Raw genomic sequence first — 27,320 nt, forward strand, 5'->3', positions numbered from 1 at the left:
TTCGTGTGATGATGAGCAAACTTTACTTAAAATGAAGGATAAATAAAGTATGGGTGGTACTTAACATTCTTGATTGCAAAAGGAAACAAAAAAAAGTTATTATAATAAACTAGCTAACTGGACCCAGCAGATTAAGGACTAAGAATTTGAGGAGATTTAGATCTTTAAACCAAAGGTATCAAATAAAATTAGATATAAAACTACCTGGATTTTATATTCCTCGAAAGAGGAAAAAAGCTTGTAGAGAGGGTTCTAACAAAATAAATGATTGCCTCAAAAACAAACCCACAAAACCAACTTAGAAATGAGCTGAGAAAATACAAGTAGTGGAAAAAAAAATCAGTGCAGAAAAAGTAAAAAACAGTAAATACAGACATAAAGTGGGAAGCGCCAAGAACAGATTTAAATTATTTCTATTTAATGGATATGGAAAAAAATAGGGGATTTTAATTGCTAAATTGAGAAAATAACAGCGTTGCTTGCAGTGAGATAGTGAGGTTGTTCAGCAATAATTAAATAAATGTCATGAAACTTAACAGGAACCTGAACTTGCTTTTAATAGTTACACTGTTTTCAAACATGTAGACCAAGGCAGGATGTGCTTCAATGAAAACTGAAGTTCTTGAAAGGAATGTTATCACAATGAAAATGAAGGTAAAACTCAGAGTTCAAAACATATGCTAGTGATACATGTGTATGTATATGTCTTTGTACATACATATATATGGTATGGTACATACCATATACATATATTGATGTGTGTGTGTATACCTGTGCACATATCTACATGTGTATATATATATATATTACATGTACAAACACATGGGGTTTACTAAAATGAAATCATGTCAGACTTATCCAACATCTTTCTTTAGTAAGAGGATTGAGATTTCTCAGAAAAAGGAAAAAGAATGGAGCTAGTACATTTACATTTCAGTAAGACATGATATGTACTATCTGGACATTTTAGCTGCGAAAGATCAATACAGGAGTAGATAAAGAACCCCCTTCTGCCTTAGTGTGGTGCTGTGGTGAAAAAAAGGGCTTATCTCTGGATGCAACTGGATTTTGGAATACATTGTGTAGTTCTCATGTCACCATTTTTAAATAGCGCTTGACATTTGAAGGGTATGAATAAAAGAGACACACAGGATTACAGGACAAGAGAAAATGTCTTGCAATAAATGTCTCAGAGTGCTCAGGCTGTTTCAGCTTATTAAAAAGAAGAGAAGACAATGTACTTGATTATAGTTTATCTCCACAGGGATAAACTACTGTGAACTAAGGAGCTCTTCAATGTAGTTGAGAAATCTTAGCAAAAGCCAATTCAGTTTAAACAGATTGGAAATAAGGTACACTTTTCCATCAAGAAGAATGCTTAAACACTGGAATAAACTGGGATAGCTGCAGAGAAAAGTGTTGAATTATCCATCTCTAGATATTGTCATCTTAAGATTGAATGCATTTGAATAAAATGTAGGCAAAGCAGAAATTATTCTTAGGCCCAGGGTAATTGGTGACCTGTATGTGCAGAATATATTTGATATACAAGAAATTAGATTAATGTTCTAACAGGTCTTCCTGGCTTTAATTCTAAATACCTGTGACATGCTAATCTATTTGTTTCCTTGTTAGTTCTTGATATATCTTAATGTCCTGTTAAAAAGGTGCAACAGAGAAGAAGGCTGCCTTGTTTTTAGTCATGAATACTGAAAACTGAGTAAAGTGGAACTGTGTGGGAGGAAGGCCAAATTCCTCTTTACAGGTAGCTCAGCAGAAGAAACATTTTGGAGTTCAGAATGTTATTGGAGAGATTTTGCTAAGCAAGGAATCCACAGTATCAGAGAGGATAGGAAATTCATTAGTTGAGTAGGAAGCAGATAGTCAGCTAAAACTTAGAGGCAATGGATAAAAGACTTTTTTCTCACAGGAGATATGTAGAATTTGTTGCAGCACAGGAGTATGTTGAAGTTCAGTCAACAGGAGGATAGTTTGTTTGGGTGTGTTTACTAAGGGAAAGATGCAAGGAATTTAACTCAGTGCTCTGTTGATTCTGTAGCCTTTCTTAGTATCTAACCATTCTTTTGAAGCCCTGATTGTCAGGCTTTCAGTACCATGCAGGTATGACACTCACACATATCTTATGTAGCCTTAAATAAACTAAATATCTTATTTAGTTTAAAGAATAATTTAATACATGGAATAAAAACCTCTGTACAGAAGTATGTAAAGTCATATAAATCCACATAAGGATACTAGCTCTCCACAGAATAAAGGTTTGATTTATATAAATAAAGCATCAGTATTTCTGATACTGGAGAAAAGAACTACTTAGATGTTACATATTAAAAACTATCCAAGTTTAAATTCATATTGTTAGTAGTTTACCTGAGATGCAATACTTTTAGCTACTGCCATTATACCACAGCAATAATAAAGAACAGGTTCCTTTTCACTAAAGAAAGAGTTGCAGGGTTCATTTACAGCTAAAATGTTTCTGAGGTATATTTATAAGAGACAGTGCTACTGGGTGATTTACTTTAAGAATGGCAAAGCCTGAAACTTCCTTTCTTCTTGCATACCTGGGAATTTATCTTTCCATCTGCCGATACAGAGCCATGTAAAATGTGTACAATATGCAGCATCATTTAAACAGAACTTCATATGGTAAATTTAGCTTATTATTATACTTATAGAAACAATGATGATTCTTTTTTGTGTTCTGCTTTTATTAATGTCTTTGGAATAGTGTGTCTGGAGCTGAAAACCACTGTAGAAAATGATACAACATTAGACCAGCAAAATTTACTGCTGTTTCTAATATGTTTAAATAAATGACTTTTAGCATTAAAAGAAAGCATACAGCCTACATCTAATTTTCAGTTGTCATTGCAAACATAATTGTCAGTAATGAATAACTTTCTCCCAATAAAATAAATGTTAGTTCATCCATGAATTCATATGTACACCAGTGCAAACTTCATATTCACCTTCTAAAATTCAGAATATAAATGAAGAGTGAGAGTTAGCTTGTATGACATGGTCATATTAATGTTAGTTGCCTAGTCTAAGCTTGGTGTCCAGGCTTCTTCTGTCATCAGTGGAGAAATAGAAGCTTCTCCAAAGGACATTTAAATGCCAGCTGTCTTCAATCTCAGGACAACAATAGCTACTCAGAGATTAAATATGAAACATTTATTTTTCATGTTTAAGAAATAAGGTGCAATTTCTCACTCATTGATTCACATTTTTAATTAACATTACCCCAAATTAATCTAGCTGTTTCTGTTATCACATACTAAAATTTGGAACATTCTGTTAGTCATAATGTCTTCCAAGCCAGGTATGTCTCATGCACCGTGTTTTTTTTTTTTTTTTTTCCCCTGGAAACATGTCAACAAAAAATAGTTCAGGTATTTCTAAGAATAAATATAGGCAATTTCTTTTTGCTGATTTTTTTGAAAAGACAATTCTATGTAAAATAATATATTTAAAAATATTGTAATACAGAGTCAAGTATTCAGATGCCAGTAACAAAGCTGCATGTACAGCCTTAGTTTGGAGTACTTGCACATATACATTATGATGCAATCTTTAATTACAGAATCATATATAATATTTTACATGAAATCTCTTTTTCTTCTTTCAACACACAAGAGAAATAGAAGCAATTTTGTGTAGCAAAGGACTCTTACCCCATTCCTAGTAAGGAATTTGTAGGTATGTGGTGCTTATGGAGACTGAATATTGCCTTATTTAGATACACTACTTCTTAATCACATTTCTTTCTGTGTAATATTAAATAATTTAAACTACACTTTTTCTACGAAAGTTCACTAAAGTAATATTTCTCACTTTATAGTTACCTTGCTTGAGACCTTGGATGAGAAATCATTATATGGGAAATGTAAGAGCCTTTATTTTGGGATACTTGAAGTGTTAGTAGTGCTTTAAGAAATGCAGTCCCAAACTTTTCAAACTGGACTTTTTGGAAAGTTGTAGCCTTTTTTCCACTGTAAATTCTCAGTGTTTCTTTTTCTGATTTATACAATGGAGATAATAAAACTGCTTCATCTCTAAGAGCAAGTGTGAAGAAAAATAAAAATCGGTGAAATACTCATAAATGGATGGATTGCACTACAGAAAAGTTAGTTAGGTAACTAATTAATTTTGTTTCTAATAATTGCTTAGCTTGGAGGAAATTTTGCTTGGAGAAGTGTGTTTCACAATAGGAATAAAACAGAATATTAAACAGGTTGTTGTTTAGTGATCGTTATCCGTACAGAACACTGGATGTGATTGATTATTTAAGGTTTGGGGGTTTTATTATTGAACGTAATAGCAATACATAGCTATAGTACCAGAAAATGAGCATATATGTCAAGTGAAAAAATCTTTGAGTTATCCAATTCTTTTAAGCACTTAAGCCAAATTTAATGTTCCATAATTTATTTTGCATAATTTAAGCATTTAGGCAAAATCTTCAGATACCAAGTCACATTGAGTTTATTCGGAGTTTTGCTAGTTTTCTTCAGCTGGCTTGAGTGCAGTCCTCAAATTTGGTAGATGTGGATGGGAAAGCACAATTAACATTAAGTCTCCAAGACTGTCAATGAATACTCTAATGATTATATAAAAGGTGGCTTCCACATCCTCATTTCTTGAGAAGAGTGAACACTGGTTGTTCCTTTCAAAGAGTAATGCTCTTGGTAATGGTTCATTCAACCCCTGCATCCAGGTCATTGATAAAAATATTAAACAGACCTGGCCCTAGAACTGAGGCCTGAGGAAAACCCCTGGTGACCAGCTGTTAGCGAAGTATAGCCCCATCACTACAACTGTTTGGATTTCACTGTTTAGATTGCTTCATACTTGTAGAAATCCTAAGCACCAAACACAGGCGTCTGGACTGTGCTCCAGGGCCCAGGTATTTAAGAAGTTGCCAAATGTCCTGGGTTTGGTTGGGATAGAGTTAATCTTCTCAGGAAGCTGGGAGGGGGCACAGCCAGGACAGCTGACCCGACCTAGCCAAGGGGATATTCCATACCGTGTGACGTCATGCCCAGTATATAACTGGGGAGCGGGCTGCAGCATTGGGCTGGTGTCGCAGGAGGGGAAGTGGTGGAGCGTCAGGTTGCGGATGGTGAGCAATTGCATTGCGCGTCACTCGTTTTGTATGTTCTTTTCATTAGTACTGTTGTAACTCCTCTCCTTGTGTTGTCCCACTAAACTGTCCTTATCTCAACCCATGAGATTCTACCTTCTTTTTTTTTTTCCCCTTGCTGATTCTCCTCCCCATCCCACTGGAGGCGGCGGGAGGCGGGGAGGAGTGAGCGAACAGCATCCTGGTGCTTTGGTGCCGGCTGGGCTTAAACCACACCACCAGAGTATTTACATTCTTCTCAGTGGTTTCAGATTTCAGTGGAAAAGGTCATTCTTTGAAACAAAGACATTAAATTCTAGTGGTGCATATAGTTCTGCATAAACAAGAATAGTTACTCCATTTTCATTAGTTGAGTAAGCAGCGATTTCTTATTTGCTACTGTGATTTAATATTTATTCAGCACATGTATTTGTTTTGTAAGGGATCAGGTTATAATTTCACTCATTCATTTCTTTTATAATGGAAAAGCTCTTGTGGATTGATTGAAGAAAAGTGAGGTATAAACACTGTCATGTATAATACATCTTTGGTTGTCAACAGCTGTGTGTAAAGACTGTACATTGATTTAGCTTAGAACAAAAAATATCCTTTTCATTTCCATTACATATCTCTATACAACATACTCTAAGTAAACAAAAATGTTAGCCAATACCTCTTATACAAGAAAACTGAAAAATGTACAGCTATTTTATGTTTCTTTCCTTCTTATTAACAAGTCTTCTTTCTTCAGTATGACATTATATGCTTTATAATTATGCAAATTTTATCTAACAGGTTTCTGGCATGCTGAGATCAGAGATGCCTAGGATGAGAAAGCCTTAGGAAGGAGGCTTACGGGCTTGTTTAACTAATGTGCAAGAGACAAAGCATTCTGCATTAGTTCGTGTTAATATAGATTTAATAGATAAATGTAAACAACACCTTAATTCCTAGTTGTTCATTTTCATAACTTTATCTTTTAGACTGTGATCTGTTCTAGGCGGTGCTGCTTCAGTGTGATTGCGCTACCAAAACCTTTTATTTTTACATTACCCAGTGTTTATTTAATTCTCATTTCTGAATTGACATCGAATAGAATTTAAATTTAATCAGATTTATGGAGTACTCTGCGTAAGATTAAGGGTGTTAATTTGTAAAGAGAAGAATTCTGTTCAAAATTTTTCATTTCATTAATTCTTTTTATTGTGGATTCAATCTGCAGTCCTGGTGCAGAGCTTAAGCTTTTGTGTCCACTGGAATATTTCATCATCTTTAGAGTAAATAGGGAAAAAGGACTCTTAAGTTCTACCACCTTATTCTTTGACTACATCTTCATTAAATTGTTATTTTTGACAAGTACTCTTTTTGAGGTCACAAATTTTTTATCTTTTTTATTTCAGTTCAACAATAATTTACTTAGTTAAGTCTGTGTATTTTTGCAAAGTTAATCATGAAAATGTGTATCAAACTCAAGTAGTTTTCTGAACCTTCCTTGAGCAGTGTATTTCCATCAGTGTCTGTTGTCGGGGTTTTTTCCTTACATCTGCAGTAGAATTCTGTAGTCTTCCCTGCTTACGATGAATTGCCTAGACAAAGGCTGCTCAAGAAATCAGTCTGACATGATTTATAAAACAGATCCTACTGAGAAGACACAGATAGTAAAAATCAAAATACTTTTCATCTATTTTATTTGAGGTCCTGTTAATTCTGACATGTTATTTTATACTTATGATAATTTAAATCGATCTTCCTAAATGCAGGAGTTTTCACAGGTATACTGTAACTTCTGGCATAAGTAATGGTGTTCTTATGTACTGATGTGCAAAACTGCATTTTGGAGAGTGTCAGGGAATTCCTTTTACTCTCTCTGGGAGGGCGCAGCAAGGCACGGCTGTGTTCCAAAGTGGTTCCAGAACAGGTAGATTAATAGAATTGCAGAGACTCTTTTCCATTTGTGAAACTAAGGTATGTCTGGCCCTTTTCTGTATCACTTCCACTGCAATTGAGGAGTTGAGCTGTGATTTCTGTTTATATTAGTTAAAAAAAAAAAAAAAGAAGTGATGTAAGTTAGCAGAATGTATTTATTTAGATCTGCAGTTTTACAAAAACGAATTGTGCCATTGGCGGTGATGGATTAGTATCGCCTAGTTCAAAGTCTTCAATAGTTCTAGACCTGTCAGATTTTTTTATCGTTTTAAGAACAATGTTTTGTGCTTGACAGCAATATAATTGTTCAGAAGGTAAAGTGCTGTGCACTGCTAACATTAATAAAAGAAATATCCTACCCTTCAACCCCTTTCAGCAGAGTTACGTCAAGTCAGTGTAGCTGCTGTTTGCAGTAGGGTTAAACAAAGCAGAGCAAAGCCTTATAATGCTGCTATCACAGCCAGATGTGTAAGGAAATTGCTTTTCCCAAAAATACAAAGGTTAAAGAGAATTAATTCAATTGTGTTTCATTAAAGATTTCCCTACAGGTAGTATAGTCCAATCCCCTTCTTCTGTATCCTACCCAGAATTAGGTTTTTAAGCCTTTTAGTTGAAAGTTCAAAACAACAGAATCCATTGTAGTAGGGCACATTCAATTGTTTACGTAACTACATTTAATATTTTTTAACAGCAGTATCTAAAATTCAGGTAGTACAGATATATGTTTAAATTGGATGACTTTCTGTACAGAAAACATTGGGGACTGCTTCCCATGTTGTATATAACATTCCCCAAAGAGCCATGTATTAGTTGCTGATATGGATCTTTTTAAAAGCATGCCTTTCTGAATTCTAAGTCCAGTGAAATACTACAAATAGTAGTAAGTGATTGGAAAATGTATTAACTTATCAGGATAAGCTCTTTTTACCCAGTACATCAGAGTTTCCTTAAAAGGAGGGAGAAAACAATGAAAAAGAAAACGAAAGAAAATTTTAAGGGTGTTTTCAATGGCAAGACCATCTATTAAGCAGCGTTATGCATGCTTTAGGTTAGGGTAGCTCTGAGATCGCTCTAATGGCCTAGTGTTAATTCGGCATCTGAGACCTGCCAGGCACAGTTTCTTTAACTTTGCTCATTTTAAGAGAACGTTAGAGGAAAGAAAAGACTGACAAGTTTTATTTAAAATTCCTTTCCGACGACTATTTTTTTAAATTTGTATAGTAATATTGAGAGTTAACTTCTATTTTAGGTGGACATGAACTGCTCCATGTGGAATAAACATGTAAGCAGAGAATTTCTATACTGCACTTGGAATAATGAGCTTATTTGGCTCATAACCATTTTGCAACCATGCAGTTCAGTTATTTTGTTCTCTGTTTTGCAGTATTAATAATTTTGGTGGTGTTTTACCTCCAAAGATTTCTACTGAAAAAGTTATTGACTTAAAAAAAAAAAAGTGTTCAGGTTATTCTTTTAAAGTTTTGGTGTTTTTTTTTCCTTAGCTGAATGTGTGAAGATTGAAGATGGTAGGGGAAAAAAATCAAAATAGAACAAAAAATTAAATGTGTGGAAAAAATCACAAGAAGCTTTTTCTTACAATTTTACCATTTTGTGTTTTGTTTTAAAGTTATTTGTTTTGATGTGGATAGCAGAAAAGCCAAAAGATAATTTAGTGATATTGTTCACATTACTGAAATAAAATAAAATGGAAAATAAGAGAGAAGAATACTGTAATGGATATGGATTAAGTAAATTAATAATTGCAATTCCTTAATCTTGGTTTGTATTAATTCCTGTCTGCATACACACATATATATTTATATAGATATGTGAGTTATGTATAATCTCTCCTGTTAGTCAGAAAATTATATCCTTTTTATTTTGGCGTCTCTTAAGTTTCAGTATGTGCCAATAAAGTGCTGATGCATCATCCCCCCATATATTTTAAGTTACACAGCAGGGCTGTTAATCAGCATGCAGTAATGTTAATGTTGTAGTTTGCTATTAATAAATTCAAGCTGAGTTGAGGTTGGTTTTCTTTTATTATATCTCAGGTATTTTTATGGGGTTTTTTTGTTGTTGTTTTGGGGTGTGTGGTTGGTTTGTTTTTGTGGTTTTTTTTTCTTTTACCTAGGATGCTCTGTATTTTCTGGAATTCTTCTAAAGGTTAATCAGTGTTCCCATTTCTTATCTTGGTAAAACATACCAGAATTTTTGTGGTTTATCTTAATCTATTCTTACATGACCTATTTTGCTATAAGTTTTGATTTAACAAAAAGATATTATACAGATCTTTGTGTTGCCAAATGGAGAGCAACACACAGTCTGCAGACTATCTGAATGACATGCAGCTCTAGTCAACATTATCAGTTTTTAACTGTAGGCTCACTACTGAAACTATTCAGAATTTTTCTTCTGGTGAAGTTCTGTGCTGCATCTGTATGAGGACTAACTGTATACTCAGTTGCATTAGACAGCGGTTTGAAAGAAATAATTATTCCCCTCTACCCAGGACTCATGATGCCTTAACTTGAATGCATTTTCCAGCTGGTGGCATTTCAATTCAAGAGCAAATTAAACCAGCTATGAAGCTGAAGCAGGAAACACATAATATGTGAAGAGATCCTGAGGGGACATTCATGAAGAAAGCTAAGGGGGACTCAGTATTTTCAGCTACCTATCAGGGGTTGTAGATAAGATAAGATCATTCTCTTCATGAAGGTGCACAATGAGAGGACATTGGGCAACAGTCCCAAGTTGGAATTTCCAAATGAAAAATATTTCTTCACAGTGATAGTAGTACTCATTGTAGCAGTTTTCTCAGAGGTTGTAGAGTCTCTGAGCTTGGAAATATTCAAAGCTAGACTCAACAAGGCCATGAGCATCCTGACCTATGTTTGAAATTAGCCTTGATTTAAGCACGGGTTGGACTAGATGACCTCCAGAGGTTTCTTTCTACCCGAATTATTTTATGATTCTGTTTCATCAGTCAATCTGATGCATTTCAGTCTAAATTTACTACATTTCATTGCTGTCCAATCAAGGGAAAATGTAATATTCACAAAATAATCAGATGTAATTCTTAGTGACATTCCATAATTTTCAATTTTCAGCAGAATTTATTCCATCAGTAGTGATTCTTATTTTGCTGTTTATTTTCATGAGATTAAAGCTATGATTCAGATCAGATTCAAAACCCTACAGTGGAATGTCGTCAGTGTGGGTATATATGTGTATGCGTATACATGTACATGCACTATACAAGTGGTCTTACTGTCCAAGCTCCCATTACAAAAAACACAGTTTAATCAATAATATCCATAATTTTGGACTTGTTATTCATGTCATTGAAATGAAGATAATTTCAAAGAAATGAAGTAGTTCTTGTAAATTATGACTAGATAGTAGCTGCTAGACAGGTGACTTTGTAAACTAGGCACATTCTGCAGGTGAATTCATGTTCAGAGAAATGAGAAAGGGAATTTTTAATTTTTTATATACTGGTTAAAAAGCCAAAACTCTCAACATAGGAGTGTAACTGTAAATTTTACTGCATTACTATAGTGTAGTTCTATAATGAGCAAACTGTGCATTTAATAAGTAGTGTAGCACACACAAATTAAACCACATATTTAGAAGATAGCAACTTGTACATATAATCTCTCCATAAGGGAAAGCTGTCAAAACTCTGGAAATCACTAGCTATTATGAAACATTTACTTCTACTCTGAATTGGACCTCTGACAAAATTGTAACCAAAACCAATCAATCTTCCATCAGTCTAGTGCTTTTCATAAACACTGAACACGCTGATTATTTTGATTCTAAAGACATGAGCCATGTACAGACACACAGAGCAAGCACTAAAAATAATGCTAAACTTCTCTGCTAGCATTCTGAGGATCAGTATTTTAGAGACATCCAAACTTTGTCATTAAGCCAGTTGAATTCAGCTGTAAAATCTACTCAAAGTTCATTCTGACGGTTGTTACTCCTTTGCTTAGGTTTAGACAAAATCTGAGATTATTGAGTTGTGAAATTCCTAGGGGTGGTTAAAACTTTATATTAATTAGAATTTGATTATAATTTTTGAAAGGTATGGTCTAAGAATTTATTCAGAAGTACACCTCATTGTTTTCCTATTGACAGTAAATCTTAGAAATTTATTGCCATAACTTTCTCATAAAAGTTGGTGTCACAGTGTGCTTCCCCAGAAAGGATTTTGCAGGCATGTTTTTAAACAGTTTTTCTTATTACAAATTTCAAACATATCAGCATAAATTAATTAATTCTGTAAAATAAATTCCTGAATTAAAATCCACTTTTTTTTGGTAGTTAAATTGCATTTGAATAACATATGTTAAAGTAATCTTAGTTCTTAACATTCTTAATCTGTCATATCCATCAGGACCTGCTGAGATGTATTGCAATTGACTTCTTTATCGTACATTTGGTAAAAAACTCTTCCTTTTTACAAGTGATTGGACATATCTGGAATATATTTTGGAAATGTGATACCTAATTCAGTACCTCTTAAAGGTTTTTGTTAAGCACCTGCTGGAAAAAGTAAATATATGAAAATATAGATACCAGGATGTTGCTGTACAAAGACGTAGAAATGCAGCATGATGTCTACTGCTGTCTGGTTTGATGTTTAATTAAATTGAGAAGGGTCAAGAGCAGCTAGAGTTTATCATCACCTTCAGCTTTTCAGTAAAATTGAATGTTAGCTGAAAATTTGCTTATCTTAAAAGGTAGTATTTATTACGTACTATCTTTCTTACTAAGAAAAAAATTTATGCTTGGCATAAAGTGACAGGTATGAAATATCAATGTTTTTTTAACCTTTATCCTTATTCTTATCATATTCTTGCTCCTATTTCTGCTCTTACTTTCACTATATTTCTTTTATAAATGAAGCAGTATACAGAAAAAAAACCAACATAGGGCATGTTGCAATGCATGTTTCATCCAAGCCTAAGCCTTGCATCCTGTCTCAGAGAGATTTTTTCTTGGTGTTGTTCACAGGACAAAAATGTGCAGTTAGGTTATACTATGTGTATGTCCTGTGTTCTTGTGCTGAGTCAAATTAGCAAATTTAAGTCTAAATGCAACTACCCCAAAGTTATATGGAGGAGGGATTAGTCTGTGAGGCAAAGTTGGGAAAGCACAGAACTCAAAGCCATAAAGCACGAATGCACCGCATGTAGTTCATTGAGTGGACCCAGTTTAGTCCACTCACTACTCTGTTCTGCACTGTCTCTGCCATTATCTTCTGTCCATACAGAATTAAAGCAGTTAAAGCTTTTTTGATTTTTTTTTTTCCTGACTTAATAAGACTGGAATGATGATTAGGAACTCCTCCTAAGAAACTGTATCCCAAAGAACTAGCATTAGATAGGGTTCTAAATCTGATTAAGATAACTTATTTAAGATTTGAAAATTTTAGTATCCCATCAATTTTCTTGGTTGAATAGTCAGTCCAATATCTATGGCAAAACTGTTCATGCACAGAAATATGTTCAAAATCAGCTTCGGTAGGAGTACACTGGATAATGTCTTGTTCATGAACACTTAGAATATTTTCTTGGGAGCTGATGAAATGGATTCATTCAGACTGAGGCTTGTCTTATTCCCTAAAATTTCTCAGATAGGTGTTTGAATTATTAAACTGTTTGAAACATAGACATCATACTACTGGTACCCAATATTCTGTGAAGGTTTTTGTGGCTTGCCTTCCACAGAGTATTTGTACTCCATAATCTGAGTATCTTCACTGCAGAAAGAAGGTGAGATTTAAAAAATGTCACTAGATGCTGTGTTTCCTTTTGGCATGTTGAAGGTAGCATCCTTTTGACTGTACGGGATTTTGGCTTGCTGTTTAGTGACTGACTTTGCTCATGTACTACATAGGGAGCCTGAGCAATGAGTTTGGCTTTTGGATTCTATTCTCAAAAATATTAAAACCAAAAAATCTTGACAGACAATCTGTAAGACTGAGATAAAACAGATTTAATGTGAATGTTCAAGGTAGATAAGGCAAGAGACAGAGATTTAAATGAGTTGTTTACATTAATATTTGCTACCAATGGTCTTAGACCATAAATTAACTCTTTTTTTAAAGTGGATAAGTCAGAATAATTATTTCAAAATTATATAAATGCTGACAGATCACTGAGACCATTTGGTATTGACCCAAGTATTCTGAAGGAAGTGTTAGCTTGTATGTAACCTAGCATTTAAGTTGTCCTTGGTAAGAGAAAAACAGAAGCTCATAAATGGCAATAGCAGTGAGAGAGCAAAGAGAAAAAAAGAAAGAAAAGTCCCACAAAAAGCCAGACACCAATTAGCTTGATTTCTGTATAAATTGGTCAAACCATAATAAAGGAGAACAGACAGAAAGATGGATTAAAAAAATGGAAAAGAGTGAAAAATTTTGGTAAGGCAAACCCCATTTCACAAGTCTATGGGAGTCTGTGGACAAATTTTCTATTGTGTACTTGCATTTCCAAAAGTCCTTTGATAAGTCTGTTATTGGCAACTCTTAAAGAAACATAGCCTTAAAGGCATGAGAGAAAAGGTGCTCCTGTGGATTAATATCTGGTTAACAATTAGGAAACAAAAGATCAGAATGGATGTACAGATGTCACTGTGTAAAAATTTACCAGTAAGGACCACAAAGGAGGTGTGTTGTGACTTACTCAATTAAACATTCTCATAAATTGTGTGGAAAAAGAGTAAATAATGAAATAAAATGGCTTTATGGACAGTATAAAATTACTGAGGATAGTAAAAGCCACAGACTGTCTCTAAGAAGTTGCAAAAAGATCTTGTGATGCTATGCATATAATGCCAAAAAAATTAAATATTGATAAGGTAAAAGTAATGCAGGTGGAGGAATGATCTGTATACATTTAATGATGGGATCTTAACTAGCTGTCTCTTAACAGGGAAGGAAAAAAAATATGAACAACTTTTACTCATTGAGATCAGTTGTCTGCTTCCAAGAATGCTTGCTGAGCACTTAAGGTGGTTACAGAAGAGGTTGAGTCTGGGGAATATTAGGAAAGGAGCAGAAAACAAAACAGGAAACACCAAATCCTACTCCTCTCCATGTTTTGTTTGCACCTTTAATACTGCTTGTAGCTCTAGTTATCTCATCTCACAAAGAATGTATGAAAACTAAAAAGCACTGAAAAAGGATCAGTGATGGTTGCATCTAAGTAGACCTGTGAGTATGTGCTACAGAGTGATCTGAAGTCTGAATCCTCTGCCATTGAGATCAAATATAAATCCTGCAGCTGAGGTTTCTTTTTCATGGGAAGAAGCATGCGAGATGAGGCTGGTTGGTGTTCTGCTCTCTCCTTGGCTCACCTGGAGTAAAGTCATCTTGGAATGGCATTGCCAGGGCACTCTGTTTAGTTGTAGCTAAGGATAATAACTGAATAATAATTGAAAATGTGGGGAGGCCCCCTATCTCCATAAGAAGAGAGGTGTTGTGGTGGTGGTGGTGGTGGTTTTGGGGGGTTTTTTTGGCAATGGGGAAGATATGACTGCTGGAGAGGCTGTAATAGACAGATAAGACATAAATGGCATGGAAAAGGAGAATGGGATATTATTTCCCCCAATTCAAGAATTGAGCTTCATCAAATCTATTTGAGCAACAGATTTAAAAACAAACAAAAGGAAATATTTGCCTTTTACAGGTATGTGCTTAAGCTGTGTAGTTGACTGCAAGGGATTCTATGGAAACGAAACCTAAACAGATTCAAGGTGCTATTAAATAAATTGAAGAGAAGTCCACAAAGGTCTTCTAAACATCTCATTCAGGAAATCGCTAAAATCACAAATTTCCAAAATCTGTGATACACAGAGAAGATATAACATTTACCTTTTAAACTTCTTTCTAATCATTGTCAAAATTACATCAGATCACTGGTAACAAATGGACCTCTGCTTGCTCTAAACCCATACAGCTCTTTTTAAGTTCTACGAGCAGTTAAACACTAAGTAACATCTAGGTACCTAAATTCTGTGCAAGACTGTATCAGCTATCAATAAGCTTTTCTGTATAAATACCATATTTTTTAATGTAATGAGTACCTTCTAAAGCATTAGGGTACCAGGAGATTCAATTCTAAAAATTTAGCAAATCCTCATGTTGTTTTAAATTATTTATCACAAAGAATGTTTATAACTCTCTTTTTCTTTAAAGTTTTTTTTATGCTGCCACCTTAGGCAGCATAACTTCAGGTGTAAATCTCATCTAGTAGAATTCTGTTTATTTCCAGAAGAAAGTATCTGTTTATTTGTGTTGATAAATAAAAAAGACACGAAAGAAATACGAAGATTTTAGATGAGTGATAAATAGTCTAGAAGTCTTTTTTTGAATTTTATGGGGAAGGTTATGTAAGGAACCACTGCCTTTGTAGTAAATAGCTTGGGAAGTTGAGTTTGGGTGCAGTGTGCTCAGATCATTCTTTTAAAAAGTACAGATGATTTTTTAAGTGGTGGATTTTAAAAAGCATAGAATGATAATTAATTATGTGAGAACTTGAACACAAGCTAATGAAAAAAAACCCAAAACAACCAACAGTGAGACATAGCTATAAGGTTCACTTCTCTGCCTCCCCCTTCCCAATAAAAAACTGATGATAAGAAATTACTGCGTATTGTAGTTAGTTGACAGCATGAGATTATTTGATGGTAACACGCAGTGTTGGAGAGAGTGAAATGTAATGTCTGTTCCTTCCAAATTTGTAATTTCCAAAGCACCAATAAAACAAGAGTAATTGTCAGTTTAATCAATATTATGTGCAGGATGACAAATCTTTTACAATTTCACTTCAGTCTGAAATTTGTCTTTTGGGATTCACACAGTAGGTTAATACATTTTCAGCATTCATTTAACAGGTTTTTTAAGTGTTCTATCAAAGACAACAACTTAATGTGACAAGTTTTCAGCAGCCTCCTATCCTGACAAACCATTTAAGATCTAAATACAGTGGTTATTTTACATTATAATATATACCATTATTTTGTTGGAAAGAGTATGGAAATCACCATTGTTAATGATCAGACATCTTTGTGTGAATTATTCTATTTTCTGAAATACTGAGGATTACAAAAAGTTTCTGTTATCTAGGGGAGGCGTATGTGTGGCTATTTTTATTAACTTTGTACCGTAACACTGTGCCTTTAGAATTAATCTGGATTTAATAATGTGCTTGAAGGCTGTAAGTGCTGTTAGAAAGTAATTACCATATGACTTTCGTCAAACCTGCTTATGGAGTGGAGGTCTTTGGAAGTCCCCTTTATATAGAAAGGTGGCTCTCTCTCAGAATCCTTTTTGTGCTCCAATGTTTTTCTAATTTGGAACATATTCTCTTCTTTCATACTAATTAAGACTCTCAGGAATCCTTCAAATTGTGCTAGATGTTAGTTGAAAGGTAGATTAGAGTCCGACAATGAAAAACAAATTGTGTGAGAGAATTATTCAGGCACATGATTCAGGCATTTCCTGAACTTTATATTTTCTGTATGATGGGGTATTTGTTTTCTAGAATGCTCTTGGAAGGTATATACCTTTTCAATACAGTGATTTGCTATAAATTAATCGAAATGCTAAAGTTTTCATATGTCTCTGCTGTGATTTTTTTAGATGTTTGATTTCGGTTAAAATGACTACTGAATCTGAAATATTAACATAAACTACTATTTTTAAACATTTCACTCCTCAAACAAAACTGTAACTAAAACATTCTCCAGCAACAGCATATATCACGTGAGACAAAACACATATGCTTTGAGATACATAATGAAGACAGAAGAAACACTGTTGTTGCAAATCTTTATAGTGTGGAGTGTAATAGAACAAGGCATTTTTCCTCTATGATCATGCAATTCCCCATGGTTCGTTAGATGCATTTTCATTTTAATGGCTACTTATTTTTAATTCAAGTTTGGAGTACAGGAATATGAGAAAAGATTTCACTCTAATGCTCTGACTGAGGTTTCAATAGCCTTTTGGAATATTACCTTAATTACAGTATTTATTAATCATTTATGAAAGTAGAACCTTTTTTCATAGACATGATCTTGCATATGCCATCAGCCTTTGCTTTGCGCTGTATTCCATCACATTTCACAGGCTAAGTAGGGCCAGGATAGGTCAGTGAATGATTATGAGATTACCAGTGAATTTGTAGGTGCTACCACAAGAAACAGCGTTAATGATTAAGTATCTTGTTTTCACTCCTGAACATTACAACATGGTGTTACAGGACACAGTACTATGAATGAATTGTAAAAGCAAGACCACAAGCACTCAACTCCTTTGAGTTATTAAAGACCCAAGAGATTATTTTAAGGTTTTTAAGTTTTGGTGCTAATGGGGTCATTAATCAGAGTGAGAAATTCATAATAAGAACCAGTATATGTATAAGTGGAAGACAGATGAGTTCAAATGGGAAATTAGACACATATTTTAATGTTGAGGATGATTACTTCTGAAAGCCACTGCAAAAGTGGCAAATTATCCATCTCCAGATGTCTTTGAGATGATGCCTTTATAGGAAGCAATCTTCAGTGGATCAGATGTTATTAAGTTCAGAAGGGTAACTGAGTTAAAACAAAACTGAAAAGGATTCCAAGGCAGTTCCCTGCTGTGCAGGGAAACCTCCTCATGTAACCCCTTTTGTAAGCTGCGTCCTAAGTTATTACACTGGTTCTGACAGACCTGTTCCCTGCCCACCCACTGGAAATCTGTTCTAGAGCTTGATGCTTTAACAGCAAGAAATATTTTTTTTCTGATTTCTAGCTTGCTTTTAATCAGATTTGATTTAGGTGAGGTTCCTGTTAGACTTGTTACCCTCCATTTTCCTTGTTTTCTTTTTCTATGCCTGTACTCACAGTAAACAAGACAGGGGCTCCATTAGGGCATAAAGGCATGTGCTTACCTTGACATAAATATTGAAAGGCTACACTTGTGCTTTTCTGCATCCAAACTTGGTTTGTGATATGGTTCAAGGGCCAGATTACACAGATTGCCGCACATCTCTAATACCAACATCCTCCCTAGTTGTGGATTCTGCATAATGAGTGGAGTAAACTATGGCACAGTGGCTGAAGGAATTACTGCTTTTATTAATCCACAGGCCTTGGCTCTAGCATACACCACAGTCATGCACAGCAAGTTATGTTGAATCTTGAGACACACCTGTAACCTTTGCTGAGCAACCCAGTGCCTAACAGTGCCGCTTCTGAGACTTCTCCAACACTAATTTTGTCTTTACTCATCTTGCTTAAGATGCCATAAGCTGCAATTCCAACTCTTGGCCACAGTCATAAGTGCTCCGATACGGTGTGCTACCAGGTTTGAGTTGATCAACATGGGCTAGTAATTGCTGCACCTGCTACAGAATGAGTATGCATGTATGTTCCCATCCTGAGTGAGTTTTAATCTATCCACAGACAGCGTATTCCAGCAATGGCCAGAAGCTGTGGGGAGTGCCGATGGGGCTCTTAGTAGAAGACTAAGCTTCCCTAAGCTCATTATTTTACCCTGGTATTATCCTGCCCTGCATGATGTTGTAAGTGATAGTCCTTATGTCCTCCTATCCTAGAAAACAGTTCTGTTTCTTCTCCCATGGCAGTACCAGTTATGGAGTGGTTTATCTCCAGTGGTTGCTCCAGTGTTTGCTTGAGCATTTTTTGTATAAGGAGAAGCTGAGAGAGTTGGGACTCTTCAGCCTGGAGAAATGAAAGCTCAGGGGGAGTCTTGTCAATGTGTATAAATGCCTGATGGAAGGGAATGAAGATGAGGTGGGCAGACTCTTCTCAGTAGAACTCAGTGACAGGACAAGAGGGAATGGACACAAATTGAAAAACATGAAATTCCATCAGAAGACAAGAAAACACTTCTTTACTGTGAGGGTGGTCAAACACTGGAATACATTGCAAAGAGAGGTTGTGGAGTGACCTTCTGTGGAGATACTCAAAACCCTACTAGATGCAGTCTCAGACACTCCGCTCTATCCAACTCTGCTTGAACAAGGGCACTGCACTAGATGATCTCAAGAGCTCCCTTCCAATCTAAATGATTCTGTGATTCTGGTTAGGGAAGCCACTGTGGCCAGACTGTAAATTGGATGGTAGTTCAGAACTGGGGCAGCAAACTTGTACCAAAGCATAATTACTGGAGCAGGGTAGGGAAGAAAGAAAAGTCTTGCTAGGAGAGTAAGAAAGTGAGAGTGTTGTGATGACTGCGTCCCTGGAGTGTTATAATTTAAACCCAGAAAATTGTTGTTCTGTTGTCTAGGTGAGAAGGGTTACATTCCTGCTGTGCAAACAGCACAAATGAAAAGGTTGGGGGAGCTCATATTTTCTGTATTTGGGGAGTACTAAGGGTACATCTCATACAAGTAAAAGCAAAACAAGACAGTCACCAGAGTCAGTACAAGTGTGTATCCACACTTTACAATACTGCACCAATGTGACAGTTTGCACTGTCAGTCTCTGTTTTTGTCAATCTTAGCCTTTTCAGTCCAAAATACCACCTGTGGATGATTCACAGTGCTGATCTCTTTTGCTATTTTCTTGAAATTGTGCTGAGAACCCTTCCAATGACAAATATATCAATCTGGGCCAACTCAAGTCATGGAATGCAAACATTGCAGTTTTTTACGTCCCCAAATTGTGCTCCCTGGTTATATTAACCTTATTTTGGGAGGGTAAACTAACATTAAAAAAGACTCAAAAAAGGCGGGGGGGGGGGGGCGCGGAGAAAGGTGGATAATGAATACCAAGAGAACTTGTTCACAGGCTACTAGAGTTCTGTTTTTCCTAGATACCATGCTAGGAAGAACATGTTGTGCATGCACTGGGGCTTAGCACCCAGAAGTTCCAGGGTTTATGGGATACAGGACTTTCCATAACAGTGTTGGAAGACTTCTTCAGTCAGGGGGAGCAAGTTGTGTAGATATCCTCATCCATTTAGCAAGTCGTGTCTGTTTTGTGTACAGGTTTAGGCTTCTTGGATCTTCTTGGATGTGAAGAAGAATATGTGCAGCATGTGTGAGCCAAGATCCTTCAGCAAAACAGGAAACAAATATTAACTATTCTGACACAGTTAAGGAAACATGCAAGATTAAGGCCCACTAGCTTGAAAGTTTTAGCCAGGTTATTTTGAAGAACTGGCATATCAGCAAATGTCTATGACCAGCTGGTTGTGAACTACAATTAGATTGTGAAATCTCAGAATGCTGCATGATATTGATGAAGAATCAGACTATAATCTGGCTAATTCTGCAAGGTCATATCCTAAAACCCTGTCATGGTTTAACCCCAGCCGGCAGCTAAGCCCCACACAGCTGCTCGCTCGCTCCCCTCACAGTGGGATGGTGGAGAGAATTGGAAGAGTAAAAGTGAGAACTCCCAGCCAAAACAAGCACAAACCTGAAAATTTTGAAAAAAAGAATTAATTTAAAAGTTGCAAGTAAAAAAAGGAAAATATTTAGATTGTGGTAGTCTAGTTTTGTCATCTAGAATTCTCTATTAAGATTTCAGTATGCTGTGTGAGCTGGTATCCAGTCACAGTCTCTTCTATCCTCAACTTGCTGTCTGCTCTCCCCAAAAAGCAGCAGCTGCTGATCTCTCTTCCCAGTCATGAAGTTCAGAGGAGCATACACCTACATGATCTCTTTCCACTAGCTGCCTATCCTTCGAATGCCCCAGCCTTTATATCCCTTACGTAATGGTGACATCAGGCTCGCATCTGGTACTGGAAGAAACATGTAGCTCTGGATTACATAGGGTAGATGGAGCTCACTCTCAGATAAAATCTGGGATTTGGCTAGAGAACCAGATCATAAGTATATTAATAAGTACTGGTCCTTTTTTTAATAGGAGTTCGGGAACTTGAAAAGCCCATTCTCCTTAGGAAAGAAGATAGGACAATAGGACAGTTTTGGAAAGGGGATGTACTCTTGTATGATACACAGCTGATAGGGAAAACTGGGCGTACAAAACAAGAGGGCTGAATTCAGTGTAGCACAGCAGCAATAATTCCAGACTGAAATAGTTTGGAGCTTGGCCAAAATCAAAATTGCCTTTCGGTTCTTTAGCACTTCAGAAAGTATAGTATATGATTTAATATGGAAATAAGATGCACTGTTTATTCATTTATTTAAATGTTCTCATGAAAACTTAGGTTCTAAATTAAAAGCAGTGTGGTCTTAAAACTTTCATTGACACTTATCATGTACTATTTAAGTGAAAGGCTAGTGTACGGATACCTTTTTTCAGCATTATTTTATGCGTTTCTCATTTTTTATTGGAAAGGCCACAGCATCAAAATGAATAAAATGTAAAACTTCTTAAATAAGATCCCTACATCCAAACCCAAAAAAACCTGCTAAGCATTTTACTGCCACGGCAACTCTGATGTAACAGGTTCTAAATAGCACTCTCAGAACGTGACATTCTTTGTCAAGGTATGAAATAATTTCATATTTTTATAATACTGAAGAAATTATTCTCAGGTTCTTCCTTACAATTTATACATGCTGATTAGTGAAATAAATGACATAAACATCAATGAGGACTAACTTGTGCAAGATAATTTGATTCCATGTGAAATAATGATCATTACAAGTCTTGATTTAAAAAAAAAAAATCAAATTCATTTGTATTGATAACATCATTATAAGGATATATGTAGTAGAGTGTACTTTTATTAAATTCCATTTGGTGATAGTTTAATTTCATTAGAGCATTTATGTTCCTATGATGCACAATCTGTTAGACTCAGATACTCAGGTGCTTGCTTATCTACCTTTAAATACAGATATGTTTTGTTTACATGACTCTACTGTGCTAATACTTTATTGCCATTTAATTCTAATCCCGTGTGCTGCCAAGAAGGTTTATAAGTGAAACAGCTCTACCATGGAAATGCTATGACCCCACAGCAATGGTTATTGCATGATCATTTTGAGCAAGTGGTAGGGGAACTGAGTGAGACATAGCTTTCTCCAAGTGGGTTCAAAGACTTTCATACTTTCTACTGTAAGTTACCTTTTCTAATTTAAAAGCAAAAATCCACTACTCAATTAAAACATTACGATTCTTGCTGAAGGGAAAGGCTAAGTGAATGACCCATGCAGGAGAGGCATTAGTCACAGCCCAGTTGATCTTAAGAGACTTACGAGACAGTGAAGAGCAAATGTACAAAGCTTCTTAAGTATCCGAGTCAAAAGTTAGAGGTCCTGAAAACTCGTAGGCCTCTGTCACATAACCCTGGACATGCTTAAATGCTGAGTACCCTTCTTCTCAAAATTAAGGTTTCTCAGCCCATGAGGACCTAAGCATTCCTGAAAGCACTTCACTAGAGCAGGACTGAGTAGTTCAATTCCTATCTTGCACCTTAATTTCAGGAGAATTTAAAATTTATTTCATTTATCTTGAAAATTTTAACCAGTAGATTGCATACATCTTTCGTATCTGGTTCCCTAAAGTGCAAACATGAAGACCAGTTATATTTTAAAAGAAAGGCAGATATTTTTCCACAATAAGCATATAATAAATTATTTCTGTTATGATAAAACAGCAAGCTGTTGAAATATGCTTTGCTGCTCCAAATGAAATGAATCTCAAGGAATTAAAATGTGATCTAGGAAATTCTAAACATTCAATAGTTAACTTAGGAAATGCTAAATACTTGAAAGAGAGACTTTTTAGCTCTGAAGATCAAGAACCTGGATTTTATTGCTGGTTTATATATATAAAATATATATAAATATACCACATAAATGTATATATATACAGAAGGTACAGTTATATAAAGATTTTTTATTAAATAGCATTTTCTACAATACTCAGCCCTGAGTAACATGAAACTAGTGTCAGTCCAGATGTTCAGAAGAACAGTTTTGAGCTTATATGTTTTATCTGAAAACTTTGTTAGGTTCTACTTTCAGTCAATGGTAAATCAGTACAGAGGCTGGAAAAAGTTCTCCTTAAGCATATATCCAAATGAAAAGACAATTAAAAATGGTAAAAAACTTAATCAAACCCAAAATTATTATTCTGAATTTAGAGGCTCTGCTTTGAGTGTTGTTCAAAATTAATTAAGTTCTGTGAGTTCATAAAATGTATTCCACCATCGCAATGCTTCTCAGTAATACTAGGTCTTCAGATTAATATGCTCTTGCAAAGCTTGATGGTGGCTCCTATTGAAAAGTAGAGTTATGTTTTTTTTCATAATGGGATTTAATATCAGTTTAACCAGCCTTAATTAAACTTTGGCTTATAAATCATTTTCTTGAGAAGTGCAATGAAATTTTCTGAGGTTTATGGCTTTTTAATTAAAACTAATTAAGCCAACTTGTGGTTAAGTGCCTGCAAACTAGTTCCCTTACATTTCCAAGCTATTGTATGATGTTCTAGTCATAATTTAAACTTTATCGGGACTCAACAGATTAAAACGTTAGGCCATAAAAATCTAGTTTTTTAGGTACCTATTGACATTTAATCAAGCAATTTAAAAAAAGAACCGAGTCATGTTTTGATCTAAATATCAGTTATGTGATGATAACTTAACAGCACAGTTAATACAGACCATGACCATATATATACCTTTGATTGTCTGTTGTGTCAGCATCCCATTTTGGGTATGTATGTAGAAGTAAAACGTTACTTATTGAAAGTTAAGTTTTACATATAAAAGTATTCACATTCATAATACTAAGCATCACTTTCAGCTTTAGCTAATTTATTCTTTTTGCACATATGTATTCGATGTGTAATTGCATTACACATTTCAATGAACTTCTGTCTGTCATGATTTTGTCACGCCTACTTCTGTATTATTAATCTCTGCTACCTTATATTAAATAATGTGCAGTTAATTTTTAATAGATTCTTTTAAGCAGTAATTTTCAAAAAATATGATATTGGAGAATTAAAATAATAATTTCCTTGTATTGCATGGGGCAGGGGGAGGACAACATGTGACTTACTAGGGTCAGAGTATAATTCTGACCTTCTAAGTCTTGCACCAGTTTTTTTTCTGTATTAGTTATATTGTCTCAGTAATACTGTGTTACTTCTATTTCAGTTCCTGATGACCAGTCAGTCTTTCCCCTGGCCCAGACCCAAACAAGCAATTATAGACAGTATTAATTTGAATTCTGATACACTAAGAACTGAACTGAGTGGGTGTAGTAGCGGAATTATACACTTCCCTCAGTTTTGATGTTCTTACACTTAAGTCCTTGACTGATATTTTGTCATTCCTTCTGTGCTTCTCATCTTAGTGTCACAAAGTCTTTCCAAAATATGATTATGAAATTCATTATTATCTTTTATCTACCAGATATTGTAACTTACTTCTCTCTCCAACACTTTTTACATTTTTGTTCTATGTCAAAAATTAGATTTTTTTCCAGGGGGAGGGTCTTGTGCCTCCAGTCTATATGCACTTCACTTTCTTCTTACAATTGTCTATGAATCAAGAATATGAGAACACATTTGCAATTCCTCCACAGAGTTCAAGCACCCTAAAAGAAATATTTGGAGAAAGATACCCTGCAGAACTGTGTTTCTGTTGTGTCCTGTTAATGTAGGGTAGGTAGTTCAGAGAGTGCTTAATTCAGTCCTTAGGATTCAGTCAATGAAACAGTTTTGTTTAGTTTATATAGTTCATATCTATATGTTTTTATATAGTTTATATAGTTTTTGTTTAGTTTTTTATAGCTATTACTATATGTATTATAAATTTCAATACTGTGAGATTTTAATTGCTGTATATATTTTGCACGTTAGCTGGATGTTAACAATCTGTTCTAAACAAGTTCAAGAAATAATGCTAAGTTAATGGTGTGGATCTTCTTCGCAGCCTTGTCATATGTATAGACAGCCATCATCTGGATATTGATAATAGAACTGTATATGACTGATAAATTATTTAAGAAATAGATCAGATGATAGTGAAAAAATACAGGATAGTGTAGTATGTGCATGTAAAGATTTACAATTTATTGAATGTGCTCAGTTACAGCTGAGTTTATAAAAACTTCAAACAATATGCAGATCTGCCCTAGCCTTTACTAATTCTGACAATTTTAAATTGCAATATTACCATATAATCTTCATTTTGCTTTCTGACTATATTCACATATGAATTACAACTATAGCTGTTTAATTCTAATAATCTTTGATTTGTTTTTCTCATGAACTGTAAGAGGGCTGGGCATGGCAGATTTTGACTATGGGTTTATTAGCTTTAACAGCTGGTTGTATTTTCTTCCAGTATTACTGAATCCGAAATGCTTTCTTTTTCTCAGGAGAATATAATGGAAGTTATAAGAAATCAAGAATTTTTACTTCTACCGGCTGAAGAGCTCCATAAACTTCTTGCTAGTGATGATGTGAATGTTCCTGATGAAGAGACCATTTTCCATGCCTTAATGATGTGGGTGAAGTATGATATGCAGACGCGATGCAATGACCTAAGTATGCTACTTGCTTATATCAGATTACCACTGCTTCCACCTCAGGTATTTTTTTAATTTAATAATAATAATAATAATAATAATATCACTGTTACTGTGATTATAATCTGCAACTACTGAATGCTCTGGGTGTTTAAAAGCAAAACTGTTAAGAATTAGAAAAAATGAATGGCAGCCCTTCATCCAGATTGACCTCAATAAACTTGAGGATTGGACCAACAGATACCCAAGAAGTGCAGAGTTGTAAGACTGAAGAGGAGTAACCGCAGATACCATAACATGCTAAGAAGGACAGGCAGAATAGTAAAAACTCTCAGGAAAAAAAACCTGGGGATTATGACAAATATTGGGCTGAGTATGAGCCAACAGCATGAACGAGGAAAACTGCATATTGGTCTACATCAGGAAAAATTCTGTCAGCAGGCCATATAAAGTTATTATTCCCATAATAGCTGGTGCTGCTAAGGCTACACCCGGAATATTGTTTCCAATTTTGCCCTCCACAATTTGAAAGGCATGGGAAGAAACTGGAGAAGGTCCAGTGATGGGCTACCAAGGTGGTACATCAGCTAGTAGAGGAGAGGCTGAGGAAGTGGGCTTGTTTATTCTGGTGAAGAGGAGGCTAAGCAATGACCTAATAGCAACTTAAGACTTCTTGAAGGGAAGGTCATGGAACCAGATTCTTCTTGGAAGTACTACAAAATGTAAGAAGGGGCAAATGCTCCAAGTTGTAGCATGGACAGTTCAGGTTGGATGTTGGCTGGGGTGGGAATCACTTGGAAAGCAGTGAACCACTGCAGCAAGTTATTCACAGGCTAAGCAATCCTCTTCAGGAGTTTTTCCTGAATTAACTAGACCAGGTGATCACCAAATCCAGTGTTGGCATTAGCCCTGATTTAAGTGAGAGGTTGAACTAGTCGACCGCTGGAGGTCCTTTGGAGCTCCCTTCCTATGAATGCTTCTATGATTCTGTGATTCAGGCTTCAGTTCCTTTTTTTTCAGAGAAGTAAGTAGTAATTTTCTTCTGTTTAGTACTGCTAGATAATCATTCTCCTTTCAGCTAGTGTACTGGGTCTGGCTGGGGTGGAGTTAACTTTCTTCAGGGCAGCTTGTACGGTGCTGTGTTTTGCCCTTGCGGCTAAACCAGTGTTGGTAACACACCAGCTATTGCTGAGCAGTGCTTACACAGCATCAAGGCTTTCTCTCTTCCCTACCCCACTACCCCTCCAAAAGCCAGTAGGCCAGCAGTGGGCAAGAGGTTGGGAGGAGACACAGCCAAGACAGCTGACCCCAACTGACCAAAGGGATATTCCGTACCATATGACATCGTGCTCAGCAATAAAAAGCTCGGGGAAAGGGGGAGGACGGGGGAGGATGATTGTGGTTATAGCATTTATCTTCCCAAGCAACTGTTACATGTACTGAGGCCGTTTACCAGGATGTGGCTGGACATCTGCCTGCCGATGGGAAGTAGTGAATTAATTCCTCTTTTTGCTTTGCTTGTGCATGCGGATTTTGTTTTCTCTATTAAACTGTATTTGCCTTCCTTTTATTTTCTCCTCATCCCACAGGAGAGGGGAATGAGTGAGAGGCAGGGTGGGTGTTTGGCTGCTGGCCAGCGTCAACCCATCACAGCCCTTTTTGGCACCCCATTGGGCACCAAAAAGGACTGTTTATGGGGAAGGTCACAACACTGAGAATTGGGCAGTGATGGGTAAGGTCAGAATCAGCTGCCACTT

General features: G+C 35.6%; 1 protein-coding gene across 1 annotated transcript in view; it reads left to right on the plus strand.

Annotated features, from left to right (window-relative positions):
* The window catches only part of KLHL1 (kelch like family member 1), a 259,260-nt gene that overhangs the window by 124,136 nt on the left and 107,804 nt on the right, over positions 1-27,320 (plus strand). Inside the window, exon 5 of the mRNA XM_052786007.1 lies at positions 25,414-25,626. Coding sequence (XP_052641967.1) covers positions 25,414-25,626 — 213 coding nt within the window. The remainder of the gene's footprint in view (positions 1-25,413; positions 25,627-27,320) is intronic.

Source organism: Harpia harpyja, chromosome 4, assembly GCF_026419915.1.
Source record: "Harpia harpyja isolate bHarHar1 chromosome 4, bHarHar1 primary haplotype, whole genome shotgun sequence".
In the NCBI taxonomy this organism is placed as follows: Eukaryota; Metazoa; Chordata; class Aves; order Accipitriformes; family Accipitridae; genus Harpia; species Harpia harpyja.